General features: G+C 37.8%; 1 protein-coding gene across 6 annotated transcripts in view; it reads right to left on the bottom strand.

The window, feature by feature from the left end:
• SMPX (small muscle protein X-linked) overlaps window positions 1–10,061 on the bottom strand; it is a 42,502-nt gene extending 32,441 nt beyond the window's left edge. For 3 of the 6 annotated variants that reach the window (XM_036381236.2, XM_054517880.1, XM_036381428.1), the window contains exons 1-3: window positions 9,953–10,061; window positions 6,313–6,372; window positions 930–1,019 (exon numbers count right to left, since the gene is read on the bottom strand). In XM_036381236.2, the coding sequence (XP_036237129.1) occupies window positions 930–1,019; window positions 6,313–6,351 (129 nt within the window). In that variant the 5' untranslated portion in view covers window positions 6,352–6,372; window positions 9,953–10,061. The other 3 variants (XM_036381315.2, XM_054517879.1, XM_054517877.1) reach the window with 3 other exon arrangements.
• Window positions 10,062–14,969: the final 4,908 nt, after the last annotated feature.

The following is a 14,969-nucleotide window of genomic DNA, read 5'->3' as shown; positions in this document are numbered from 1 at the left end:
GGAAGAATTGACACTTACACAGCCTGTCCTGCCCTTGGCTGTGAGGAGCAGTGGGAGCTCTGGCCCAGCAGGATGAGTTCTCATGTGGGGATTGTGAATCCAAACTAAGGAAACTGGCCAGGAAACCAGGAGCACCCACCTTTTTTATCCTGCTTGGAATATCTACCACTACCTTTTCTTCCACTGTGGGTGTTAGGGTCTCATTTATTACTGAAGTTAATGGTAATTAAGATGATTTCATATGATTCAGAAATATGATATCTGTGTTTAATCATAACCTTTGTGATCAATGTTAGTTAAGGTATAATTTGGATTGTATATTCAAAACTCAGTGTTAAACACTTCCTGTAAAATACAAGCATGAAAATAAAGAATTCAGTCTAAAGTGGAGTATTTTCACCCCTGGGCTGGTAAATGGGTTTGGAATTCCTGTTTTAACTTGCAAGTGTCTTCACATTCAATTTCTTCTTGTTGATAAACCTTCTAAAAAGCATTGTGTTTGAAAACCTGTTCCAATATTGTTAAGCTGTAACAATAAATCACACCACAGGGTGACAGATAGCAGCAAAGTCTTCCAAAGCCTTACTATAACTTTTCCGGCTGTATCTCATCAGCTCCCATCTAGACAAATACTGCTGGTGAAATCCTGGCTCTCTCTCCTGACAGCAGATATGATCCCGCTGGGGAAGCAGAGCTACACACCTTTAAAACTGTTTATATTCCTATAGGTGCCTTGGCACCAAAAGCAGAACTATTTATACATGAAGTGTTAGTAAGTGGCCATTTATTTCCATGAATGATCAGTGCATGTCCAGCTGTGGTACCTAAGATTGACATGTGGAGCTATAAGATCACTTTAAAGGCTTTTTCCATTTTATGGCAGAGATTCTCCACAGAAAAAAAACAAATCAAAAAACTTTTTTGCTTACCTCCTCCACTTCTTCAGGTGTAACTTCTTTTTTTATATGAGGGTGGCCTGCACCAGGTCGAAATGCTCCCATTGGGATGTTAATATTAGCCTGTGAGAAGGAAATTTGATGCATTGAATAGTGACTGATAAATGAAGATACAGTTGGTAAATGGCAAAAGTTGAAAGGAGTGGGACAAGCATATAGATATTATCATGCTTTCCAAGCACTTATGCCTTCAATGTATGCATCATCACACCACTCCTGTGGAAAGAGAAGTGCTTTCATCTCCATTTGAAAGAGAGAAAGTGAAAAAACAAACTAGAAAGCTTTTGAATTTCTGCATTTTAGGCTAATGCTTTCTGATTTCATTGGACTTTAAAACAAATGAGTACTAGACACTAAAGTGTCTTTAGGCACCTAGGTCTGCTTCAGCTTGGTCAAGGTCAAACAGAAAGTGAGTGCCAAAAGCAATGTTTAAATGTGTAAATCATGCAAATCCTTCAATAACACCCAAAGACTGGACCACTCTCCATTCTCTAATGACACCAGTTTTCACCTCACTTAATCACAGGTACCTTAGAAGGGAAGCCTGCCCTGAGTCATCTTAAGCCATAAGTATTTAAAATATGATTTTACCAATAAAATTTACCCACAGTTGCTATGAACTGCAAATACTTGAACCAGCTCCAACACTGGGAAGACCACTGGCCCCTGGCTTCTGCAAACTCCCTCCAGAATGATACCCACACAACTGCATCAATCTCATCTTTTATCTGGGGCAGAAAGCCAGTAGCCATAACATAATTGGGGCTGATAATAGATATCTTAAAAGTAAAGATTTTGGGGAATAGAATAGCACAAAACACTGCTTAGGAAAGAGCAGCTGAAAAGTATCCATTTCCCAATGTGACCCAGCCAAGATTGTTTTAAAAGTCAAATGGCATGATCAACTAAATGCACAATTTATACTTATTCTTATCTCGTGATCTCAGAAGAGAAGCTGCTCCTAGGAAATGTCATCAAAATACCATGACTCCCACTGGTAAAGCCAGGGGTTGAATCAATAATGTTACGGAGCAGAAGCAGAGAACCTTCTAGCAGAGAGCTCTGTTCTTGTCCTTTACCACCTGACTGATCTGCACTAAATGAAGACAAATAATCCCATCCTTCTGCTCAAGTTATGGTCTTGCACATCATGACCCACTTGGGCAACCACAGGAAAACAGCTCACGGTTTTCAGTAGCAACAACTGTTCTGACAGCTGTAATCAAATCACAAGCAAATTACAAATCCATCTGCCAAGAAATGAATGCTTTTCCCTGTATTCTTCATACCTGTTTCCCATTATCTTATTCATGCAAGATGACGCTGTCAATTCAGTGGGGCTGCCAAATATCTGCAGGGTCACAGACAACCAGGTATTTGTTTCATAAAGGTCTTCCACTGGGCATTAGTTTAGATATTGAGAAACTTTCCACCTGCATTTTTTAAGTTCCCAGGGGACAGAGCATTTTCAGCTTCACAGTTCCTAACTCTCTTTTTCATTTATGGGTGGAAAAACCCCAGCTTTGCCATTTCTAGTTTTAAGTAATTTCCCTGCCAAGCTCTGGTATCTCCAGACAGCTTTGATTTTTAGAATGGGAAACTTCTCTGCAAATTACAGCTAGCATTGTCATACAAGTTTGAAGAGTTGAAATTTTAAGGGATATCTCTCCTTGTGCTGCACTGAACTTGGACATTCCTTCCCCTTGGAGGCAGCCAAAGCAGAAGCCAGCCTCCCACAGAACACTACAGCCCTTGCATTTCCCACTGTGATTGACAGACCAACTGTGACTAAAAGTGGTTCAGAAAGCAAAAGTCCCAGGCTGCTAATTAAATTCAATAAAACACTCTTTGGTCTGCTTCAGCACCTTCCCAGTAATCTGTGTCACACTAAAGCAGTTTGTACTTTTTTGTCTGCAGTAGGGACATTCATGTCAGAGCTCAAGCAAGAAGTACGCAGTCATGACAAAATAACTTAGTAAAATGTACATCCTTTAAGACATAGTTAAAAACAGTTTGGATCTGATAATACATACTGTAAATTAAATATTTCCAGTATGAAATGAAAATATGACATTTCCAAACAATTCCTGACCATAGGTACCAAAGTCCTGAGCTGTAAATCTCTTAATCCAGAGCTGGTGCTGTCTCGCAGATGAGCAGCTGTGTAATGTGTGTGCCAAATTCTGTACACCAGCATAGCTCTGCAAGGACTTGTGCTGTGTTGCCTAACCACCTCTGTTGTTTAAGAAAAAGATAATTTTGTTTTAAAAATATGTTTCAAGACTTTTGTCACCTGTGAGTTGAGATAGAGATATGACCCTAGAGTATCTTCATCCAGTAAAATGCTAAATAGGAAATTTTCTGTTCTAGACTCTGGAAATCCTAAATTTTAATTGCTTTAGACAGACTTTCTAGGTGTGATTGTTATGTTGAACCATACTAATTATGAAAACAACTGAATTCGCCTCCTCCTTTGTTTGAAAGGCATAGCAGATTTAGTGCCTTGCAGTTTTTGCAATGACTGGGTAGGTATGTGCACCAATGTACTCTACCAGGCTCCTTCTAAACAGACCAAAGGAAAAACACCTGTACAGATGACATACTAATATATTGCTGGTTTGACTCAATGGAACTGGTACTTTGAGATTTTTTGTGTGTGTGTTCTTCTTTCTGTTAATTAGAGAGAGGGTATTAAGGTTAGGATACAGCTGATGCAGCTGTGCATGAGTTGAGGACTGTTATGGATAAGTCCTTTACAACATCACAGCCATTCCTGGCTGTCCAGATGGATGACTGAGTAATCTGGAAAGAAATTTTTGTATGAAAGTATTTAGTTTTAAAAAGGAAGGAAGGAAGGAAGGAAGGAAGGAAGGAAGGAAGGAAGGAAGGAAGGAAGGAAGGAAGGAAGGAAGGAAGGAAGGAAGGAAGGAAGGAAGGAAAAGAAAGAGAAAGAAAGAGAAAGAAAGAAAAGAAAGAAAAGAGAGAAAGAGAGAAAGAGAGAAAGAGAGAAAGAGAGAAAGAGAGAAAGAGAGAAAGAGAGAAAGAAAGAGAGAAAGAGAGAAAGAGAGAAAGAGAGAAAGAGAGAAAGAAAGAAAGAAAGAAAGAAAGAAAGAAAGAAAGAAAGAAAGAAAGAAAGAAAGAAAGAAAGAAAGAAAGAAAGAAAGAAAGAAAGAAAGAAAGAAAGAAAGAAAGAAAGAAAGAAAGAAAGAAAGAAAAGAAAGAAAAGAAAGAAAGAAAGAAAGAAAGAAAGAAAGAAAGAAAGAAAGAAAGAAAGAAAGAAAGAAAGAAAGAAAGAAAGAAAGAAAGAAAGAAAGAAAGAAAGAAAGAAAGAAAGAAAGAAAGAAAGAAAGAAAGAAAGAAAGAAAGAAAGAAAGAAAGAAAGAAAGAAAGAAAGAAAGAAAGGCTGGAGAGAAAACAGAACAAGAGTGTTTCAAGACAGAATAATTTTTAGTCAGAGCTGTTCACAGCCTTCAATGCAGTGAGAAGTGGAGGTCAGCAGTTGTTTCCAGAAATTAACATCCTTTGGTCCTCTATTGCCCCAAACTACTCTTGGGAACCAGTTGCTGCCTTTAACTCTCACACATCTGTATTTACTAGCTATTGGGAAGTGAACATTTTTGTCTGTACCTAGTACAGTCAGAAACAAGCCATTTCAGAGACAGAACACCATGAAACACTTCAGTTAGGGAGGTGCCATTACTTTCCCATTGCTGCAGCATGATGTACATTCCCCAGGGCACGTCAGTCCTATTATACCAGCACACAATAGCAAAGGATCATAAGATATGAATCACAATGCATAAAAGTAATGTGACACTTTGAGTCATAGTTCTTAGACTGCTCAAAGTGTAACAAGAATCAATTCAGGTGCAAGTCTCCCTACTAGAACCACCTTTGACCCAATGCTTAATAGAGATATTTTAAATTTTTGCTGCAATTTTTCTCATGATTCAAATTACCTTTGCAAAAATTAAGTTTCTTAAAATATTACACTTAGTGCTTAAATTTAATGCATTTTTTAAATGAACAACCGAGGAGCATTGTTTATATTTAGGAGTTGGAAGCCATCCTAGAAATAAAATGCAGCCTATCATTACATCTCTAAGAAAAAAATTTAAACCAATTAATTCCTTAGAAATGTTTGTATGTACCTATTGAGTTTAAATGGAAAATGTAAATACTTTTCAGCTATTAAAGATCCATATTTTTCCATTAATCCTACAAACATTTCTATAGTCACTGTAAAAGAGGGATTTAAATTTGAACTCAGTGAAATGAAAAGTCTGGCAAAATGGCAAATTTTTTTTCTAATTTCAACAGAATTAGTGTACGGTATTTTGCATGCCTATTTCAGTAGAATTGATGATGACGATGATGATAAAGAGAATCTGCATTTTCACAGTGCCTTGCGTCTCCAGGATCCTGCCTAGCCCCTGGCTAATTAATCTTGATGCTCCAATCCATTAGTATTATCTCAAGAAAACAGAGAACAAAGAAGACTTCAGAAATTCCATTTTGTCTTTCTTAGGTAAGGCAACTTGAACTCATAGCAAAATTTCATTGGAAGTGCATTTTACAAAATACATGATATTTCTGTAAGATTCTTCAGTTCAGAAGATATTTTGGCCTCATGTTATCAAGAACCATTGATAACATGAACCAAACACGTTCTTCATGACCTTACTTCATGATGATGTTGGGATAATTCTTCAGCTGTTTCTTTTATAAGTATGCCACAATCAACTCTATCCTTATAAGCAACAAGTATGCAACAACCAACTCCATCAACCTTCAATATATCATTGAAGAGGTTATGTGGCAGACAAGAATGTTTCAAATTAAAAGATCTGTGTTTCTCTCATTTTCCTTTGGCTCCTAAATAAAATGCTTCTTAAACAATTATTTGAACTTGAGGCTTTTTCTCCTTAAGAAAGCAGACATGAAAAACTTCACAACACCCATGCTATCTTTTTAGCCTATAATTCTCCCAGCATTATATTGGGTTTGTGGAAAATCTAATAGTTGCAGGAATTATTTTTACTTAACAGATATGCAGATGCATTACCATATTTTGCTTAGATGATCCTCCAAAAGCATAATCTAACACTGCAAAGACCATGCAAACAAGTGATTAATGGACCTATCTAATCCAGTTTTTCTATCAGTGCAGATCAAAAGATGATCTCCAGGTCACACTTTTTCAGTGCTTTCATATCTACTAAGCTTTTCACTTGAACAGAATAACCCCAGCTAGCACTCCTATGGTGCTCTGTCTGAGTAAAAATGCAGTCTGCCAAGCAATGGAGAATGAGATGTATTATTTTATTATATTAAAAACATAAATGTTATCTCTTACCTGAATGGCTTTGACATGTGATGCTGGTTGTTTTGACATTTTTACGACAGAGGCTTATCCCTGCAAGCAAAATTGGAAAGTGTTACAGGCTCTGACATTCTGATAGCTGTGGAAGATAAGCTAGAACTTAACCCACGCTGCCTCTTGACAGGCATCCATTTCATCTGCCCAGGTCCTGTTTCCATCTCAGTTTCCAAGCTGCTTAGTTATTCCTTCTGATATCAGGAGGAGACAGAACACCTGAGCTTCACCAATTAATCTTTCATAGCCACAAATGAAGCTATCTCTTTCACATTAAAAACAATAATGAGTAGAGATAAGGAATCTCTCAAACCTTAACAGCACTGTAAAATGAGTAAGAATTAAAGGAAGCTTTTGAGGATAAACAGTGTATGATTAGCCCAGTCACAGTATGTATGTGGGAATCATTAGAACTTTCAGTTTAAGCCTTCTCTCAAATAAAACATAACTTGTTAGAAAATATTGATAAATGCAGACATAACCATTTTCTGACTCAATCCTTGCAAATCTTTAATGCCTGTGGACTGAAAGTTATCAAGATGATCAAGTAGAAAAGTTCTTCTTGACAATTGCTAGAGCACAAAGTAGCCTCCCTTCAAAGTTTTAGATCATATAGATTCATCAATTTTCTTTAGCAATAAGATCAAAAAGAACATATTTTTCCATATAATTTTATGCAGGTGGAGAAATACAGACTGATACACTATTAATTGTAAAATACAACACCAAAGTGAAAAGGAAGAAATTTTATTAGATTATTTGAAACACCATCTCAGCCTTTCATTCGTTCACTGAGAAGTTACATTTTAACTGGACTAGAGTTTCATCAGTCTTGTTATTTAACTATTACAATATAAAGTAAGGCAGTAATTCTAAAGGCTGAGAAATTAATTCACCAGAAAAGTCACTGATCACCACTGAACTACAGCACATTTTTGATACTGTATTTAATCTTAGATAGGAAGGGAAGTAATGAGAACAGAAATAAATGACTTAGGAGAGAACAGCAGAAATACACTGAGAAATTAAAAGTTTGTGAAGACTTGGGTACCTCAGAGTATAACTGTCATATGAGGCAGTCCCCAAAAAAACAGATGAGTTGTAGGTTGGCTTCAAATTGGATTATCAGCAATATCAGCCTGAAATTGCTTTGCTGGGACTGACTAGAAGATTTCCTCCTGCATATTCTCACATCAGTTTTAAATCTGTGTACGATGCTGAGCAGAATTAAAAATACAAATGACCTGCCATTAGAGGTCTCCCTCTGGTCACACTCTCAGCTGCAAAAAGTGGTGTCTAAACCAACACAGCATTCAGTCAGAGGTCAATCATGTTCATAAATTGTTTGGGTCCAAATTGCTTTCTGTCAGAGGTCAATCATGTTCATAAATTGTTTGGGTTTAAATCGCTTCCACTAAATTAATGAATCAGAAAAAATCCCACTGTGCAAAATAAAACCAGCATTCTTTTAATGAGTTTTATATTGTGGTTTTATATATACAATCTTCAAATGAGAAGGAGTTTTAAAACTTCAGAATTTACTTGAGGGGATGCAATCTCAGCCACTGACATTCATGACAAAATTCAAACATATTTCAAAAACACAAAAGGATTTACTACACTCTATCTCCTTTATTTTTGAAACTCTTTATTACGCCTATAAATAACTGTTCCATTGATTAGTGACTGTATTCCAAAATAAACACAAAACAATCCCCCAACTGACTGGGAAGATAGGAGTCATAATACAAAATGTTTAATTATTTTTTAATCAAATTCTCATCTTTCTAATCAGAATGAAAAATGGAAACAAAAGCACATTTAAAAATGTTTAAATAACATTAAACATTTTGAAGCACAGTGGGTCTATTTCCCAAACACTGTCACAAAGAAATTCTTCCTAAGATGTACCTCATTTTGCATGCCTGTGCATTGCAGAAACACCCATACACACCTCTTGGGCCACTTAGAGATAAATGGCAAGAATTTAACCTGAACCTCGGCTCTGAAACAAGCCCAGCACTAGTGCTCCTCAGCGAGGTGCTCTGGGTTCACAAGCAGTCAGTGTTGGAAATTACTGCAATCAGACACCGGTTCCTAAAGAGGGATGCATGATACAATTGTGTAGGACTGCTTTTGGAGGAGGTGATTTTCCTAGCAGACCGTGCTGTCCTCATTACCGCCAGGACAGAAATCAGGACAACAGCACACTACTGAGTAAAAATAGATCTCTGGCTCTTTCCCCTTCCCTCCCTTCCCTGAATTTCCTTACAGAGCAATATTGACCATCAATCACAGGAAAATAAACCTTAGATTACAGAAGCATCCATTACAGAAGTGATAAGTTAACTTTTATCAATTCCTTTGTTCTTTCACCACGTGTCTCAGAGAGAGAGAGTCAAGAGTGCTGCACTGATTGTATTAAGTTATTTCTGGTACTCCAATCAGCTCTGCAAACTTGAAAAAATCCCACTTCACCCTCATTTCCACAGCAGGATTTCACATCTCTGGCAGGCAGAGAAATGCAGACACGCAGCCTGTATTCCCTGGTGTCTTTTTGGCCTCCCCACACCTTACCTTTTACCTTTTATGGGCTGCATGCTGAGCCAAACTTAGAAAGCAGTGGCAGCATTAGTTCAATTTGGAGCTGGTTTATGGCAACCTTCCCTTGCAAATTCCCTTGATTTGCAGTGAAAGTACTCACGAGCAGGACTACTTGTGAAATATAGGACTACTGCAGGGGAATAAATGAGTGTTCTGAAGCAAAACTTTGCAAAACAAAGGAACCTATCTTCTGTCTCTCGGCTAAAAATAATTTCTGACAGAGCTGCAGCAAGATAATAAGCTGATTTATTCAATTTGCTTTAAATACGATGAGATATCATAATGCCATCTTTTGTAATGCACACAAGAGATGTACAGTAGCACACAGACAACAGCAAGAGCCCTCCCCTGTGCCCCAGCTGGAAGCTGTCCTCTCCCCCCACTGCATGCACAGCATCAAGCACAACGGGCATTTCGGAGACAGAACTGCAGTGTATTATCTTATTAAAAGACTTTGACAGGAACTACACAACTGTGAGACCTAAGCAGTACAATGAAAGAAGAGAAACCCCTACTCTGCAGCTTTCAGCCTGTTACACAAAAACTTACTACAAGCTCTAGGCAAATGTGGTCACATTTTCCATAATACATACACAATAATCTTCGTTACAGCTGCCTGTTAAACTTAGTGAAAGAAACCTCTCTTACATCAAAACCATAATGTAATATTTCACTAACTATAATAAACATACAGAAAACAATAGCCTTCTGCCTATGTACTACAATATTCAAACTTATACACACTTCTTATGAGTCATGAGGTATTGAAGTGATTTTTTATTTTAAATTTTTAGATCCCCACAGACTATGAAGTAATAGCGATCTGCTCTGAATACTCTGATACACTGCATGAGACATTAAAATAGGCAGAAAACCACAACTATTGTAGTAAACTCACAGCAATTCCTAAAGAGTTTTCATGAGGATCTTTCAAGATTTTAATTGACCCCTTCAAGAGTAGCTAACTTATTTACTTATATAAAAAAGTTCCAAACCGTCAAGTGAGTAGGCACACCTCCTTTTGATGCTGAAAGAGGTACCTTCTTCTACCAGCTGAGGTATTGAATGTGACCCTTTAAATGTGTCTGAAATAGCTCCGATGCTTTCAGCCTGGACGGCACTGAGTGCTGCTCCAGGCTGGAGTGGGACTCAGCAGAGAAGCGAAGTGTAAAAGGGAATTCCTGTCATAGCTTCCAGTTGTTCTTCCTAAATATAGAGTTTGATTCACCCTGTAACTTGGTCCCCTGTGACACTTGACCATGGTAAAAGCAGGGCTCAACTGTCAAGCAGGAGGTGTTGAAGGAACACACCTTTAGGTCCTTTTTCTGCCCTCCCCCTCCCTGTCATTCCAGGCTTTTCCCAAGTGCCAGGCACACAGTGGTAGCAGGTAACACAGAACTCCTCCCATGGCATTTGGGGCAGAGTGTGCCTCCCTACGCCACAATGCAGAAGGAAATAATTCTGAGACGTAATTATGAAGAAATCACCTCAGAGGAGCTATCTAGGGGAAGTGAATGAATGACACACCAACGTGACCATATTGCTGCTGCTTTGGGGGCAAACTCATCCAGCAGCTGCCCTGGGGTGTCAGCAGAGCCTTCCCCCCGTGCAGGACAGCCCTGCTCACCAGGGAGGGCTCCTGAGCCTGAGAGGCCATAGTGACCAGCTGCTGAGCCTAGAGGCATGGGGATGAAGAAAAGCCAAAGGAGGAGTGTGTGTGAGAGAGAGAGAGAGAAAGAGAGAGTTGTTATAGCTCATGAAGGAAGTAAAACATCACATAACTATGTTCATGCTGGCTGGAGTATTGTCTTAGTGAGGGCTTACTGATGGAGGTCTCACAACAAGTCATGTGTGGGGCATATCCTCAGGTTTCCACTTGCAGAAGTGCAAATTCCTGGTCATCTGTGCATCTTCACAAGAATGAATTTCCCTCTTCCTCACTCCTCTGCTGTACCTGATCTCCACTGGACCCACAACAGTAATGGTGACAAGAGCAGTGTCATTATGGGCAATAACTGTCAAGGATCTCCCTTGAGTTTAACTCACTTGACCAATGACCCTTTTAATTTCAAGTATCTGAAATAGGAAGGTGACCAAGCAGGCTGCTTCATTAAGCCTGTGACTCACTCTCCACTGCCCTCTTTCCCAAAAATGTTGTCATCTGGAAGCTGATAAAGCTGATGACTTGCTCTGGGAGATTGCTGACTACCTAGAGCCACCCCCTTCCCCAGCAGCCACAAGAAGATGGATGACACAGAAACAGGCACACAACCAGGACATGCATTTGTGTAGGTCAGGACTGATGGATGTACACACAGCCATCAGCTCGTTCCAAGGAGATCTCCATTCCTCAGATAGGCTGATTACGCCTGTTGCCAAAGATTTTGAGGCAGGAGAGGACTACTGCACTTGAAACATGGGGGGAGTTCCCAAGAGGGCTCACAAAGCTGTTCCTTGGCTAGAACAGAGCAGTCTGCAGTCAGTCGAAGGCCCTGCCTTCCAGGTGGTTGAGACCACATTAAAACAAAGCCAGACTCAGGTAAGTGACTTTACATACCTCCTTCTGAAGGTTCATATTTACAACAAAAGTACCAGAAGGCAATGGAAGAGGCAATGTATTTTTGTAACACGGTCCTGTACATTAACTTATTTCAATTTATATTACAATAGTAATATTACAAACTAGGTCTTGCAGACATGGTTCTTTCTTCCATGTGTCATTAATTAAGCAAAGGTAGGCCATTGTTTAAATTTTATAATCTCTTCATCTTGCAAATATGCCTAAGAAATATCAGCTCAACACTGTTCCCTTCAACAAATTTTCATAGCAGTGACAAGTAATTCAGTAGTCTTAGTGATGTGTAAACAAGAAAAGAGTCTGTCACCTACCCAACACCCAGTAACTATCACTACACCTGAACTGTATTAAATTGTGACAATAAAAGGAGTAACTAATCTCATCACTAAATATCAGGAAATGCAGATCTGAGTAGATTTTGAAGGGAAAAATAGTCAGCATTATTTTGCAGCATATCATTATCTTTGAATACCCTCTGGGATGCACGACCCCATGACTTGCAGATTCATCTGGTAAATGTATGCAGCAGATGAATTAGCAAGTAAATAAGGAGGCATATGTGCATTTCACATGATGGATTCAGTGTCTGCCAAGTTAGGGCCCTGTACATTGACACACATGGCATAAAATTATTATGTCTTGTGTAGAGAGATCCAAAACATATAGTAGAAATGCATTTATTTGAAGTGTAAAATCCCAATATAGTTAAAAATAGACTTTTGTGGCATTGCTAGAAGCTTGTCTAATTAATATGCTTCCTGGCACAACTTACTAGTTTTGAAAGTGAAGTTGATGGTTAACAGAAATGTGTATGTGTCTTACTTCTCCACTGAGATATTTCACTGCATAATGTCAGAACTGTTTTTTAAGGCTGTCACTACTTAATACATTTACGTAAATGTTTTGCTTTTTGAGAAACCTCATGAGCATAGATAAACTTCCTGAGCATGCCAAAAGAACTTATTTTTCTATTGTAGTCCACAAGGTCTTAGTGTAATGCAAACAGTGTAATACAGTTGAAAATGCAAGTCCATACATAAGAAGTCCCAACCTCAGCTCACTTGAAATAAGACTTCTTCAAAGTAAAAAGTTAAAAAATACATTTCTGGAGTTTTGCTTCTGGTAGTTTTACCATATAGTAACAAAATATTACAGATCTTTAGAAATGCAAAACTTTGCTTCTCTGTCTTAATTTTAGCTCCATAAATTACAGTTTATTATCAGGGAAGAATAGTGAGCCCATGATATTATGTATTTGGCTAATTAATTCCCATCTTTATCTTCATTTGAATTTTTTATGAAGAATATGCAAACTAAAGTTGCAGTGTAACTAGTATAACTATTCTCCTCAGTCAACACACCGAAATTACTGGTCAAGATGTAAAAATAAGAAACCTGCTATGAGACAGATTTATGCAGAGGATCCTGAAAAAAACACCCAGATTCACCATCCATTTTTGTAAGTCACTCAGATTTTATCTGTATTTTTGGGCTCTTTCCCCTTAGTAAAGATGCATCCATGTAGTAATGACTTGGCACATAGACTTGATGGAAGGCAGAGACTTTTAGCAATGGTACCCAGTCACACGCAGTCAGACAGAACTACAGAAATTTAAAATATGTGGAGCTATCAATTTTACCAGGCATCATAAACAATTCCTATGCTTGATTTTAACAGAAAGCAACTTTGAATCCTTGATTGCAGAAAGAGTATCAAACCTCAGTGATTTTCTCAGAAAAAATATTGTTTGAGGAAGTATCATCTACTGGTTGTATATGTCTTCCTATTTTGCCCAATCTCTATTTCTTAATATCAAGAAAAAAAAAATCAAGCACTTGCTCTTGAGTTTCTACTTGTATAGTTATGCCAACAACAATAACAGCAATTTATTTAAATAATGAATGACATAAAATAGCATGCAAAAATGTTTGCTGTTATCTAGTAGGCAAGAATTCAATACAAAACATACCTAAATTAGCTGATTTTGTTTCTCTGGCATTTCTGGGCTACTAAATATTAATTCAGCTCCTGCATACTCTCTTTCTTTTCCATAGAAAAGCATGATGATTATTATCACAGACTGTTCGTAGAGAAATAATTAGTCTTGTATTAAGGAGATGGTCTCATTAAAGGCTCGCAGTGACCTTGCTCTGAATTCCAGAGTTACAGCATCATTAATAGTGTTGTTAGCATCATCTACCAATTTGTATTAAGTTCTGAAAACTGCCTTATGAATACAACCCATACAAATTCTAGAACATCGTAGCTTTGACCACTATTACCCAAAAGCCATATTCTCTGTTGCTTGGTACTGTGTAAAATTTCTAGTTATCCAAATGTTTTCAGTAAACAAAAGATGATGATGATGATGATGATGATGATGATGTACAAGCAACAAATTTTTTTTCCACTTTTCTCCTGGTTAAATTTTAACCAGTATATCTGGCAAAGCTGGTAGCATAAGAAAGAGCACGGCTAATGTCAGATTTTGAATATGAAATTTAAATTACATGCTGATTTTTGTAAACATCCTGTCTACTGTAATGATTCAGAATTATTTGGAAAAGAAACAAAAAACATGACACTGCACCATCAGATACTGTTCTCAGCAAGCGATTTTGACAAAACAGGAACTGACTAAATCACTGTTGAAACTTTCAACAGAGAGACTACTAATTGTTTTCACAAATCAGGATAATTCAAGTAAGCATGTACTATCTTTTTCAATGCCATCACACAAGTATTTGATGATGCCCATCCCCATCAGCTGATCATATCAGGCACTATTAGATCTTGTCAGATTAAGACCTTACCTAACTGCAGCAGGGAATTTTGCTGTTGACTCAGTACAGAGATGTATATGAGAACTTGGTACAGATGTACCAGAGGACTTGGGAACTCTGCACCACAGAAAGTACCTTATTTATCTGTTGTGATAAAGCATGACAAAAAATTGCGGCTATGGTCCCTCTGTGAGCGCAATCATCTGAAGTCTAACAAAGAGAACAATGATTAAATTCTGATTTCTCATCTGAATGGTATATTGAGAGGAAAGAAATACATGTTTGAGACATTAAAAATCTGTCTGGTAGAAAGATGCACCCAGAACAAGATGAGGAGATGGGCTGGAGGAAACAGAATTTCAAGGAAAGTATAAATAAATTAATGCCTTTAGATAAAAAGTTACCAAACTCAAGTACAACTGCACCCACCTGCTGAATTATATGTGATTTATCAGTTGCTATCTTTGGTTTGTACCTGTTGGACAGAAAATAAAAGATGAAAATAGTTAAATCGTGGGTGTGAAGATTTTTTAAAGTTTGAATCAATATCAGGACACTAAGCTTAGTTCACAAGAGTCATAAGGAAAAAATCCTTACCTTGTCACACCTCCAAGGTTCTGAAAAACTAGAGCCATTAAGAATGATTGCTTTCCATGGGGAAGATATTAAT

The sequence above is a fragment of the Molothrus ater genome, chromosome 2 (genome assembly GCF_012460135.2).
Source record: "Molothrus ater isolate BHLD 08-10-18 breed brown headed cowbird chromosome 2, BPBGC_Mater_1.1, whole genome shotgun sequence".
Classification (NCBI taxonomy): Eukaryota; Metazoa; Chordata; class Aves; order Passeriformes; family Icteridae; genus Molothrus; species Molothrus ater.
The sequence above is the reverse complement of the archived record's forward strand: the minus strand, read 5'-3'. Positions and strand labels throughout refer to the sequence as shown.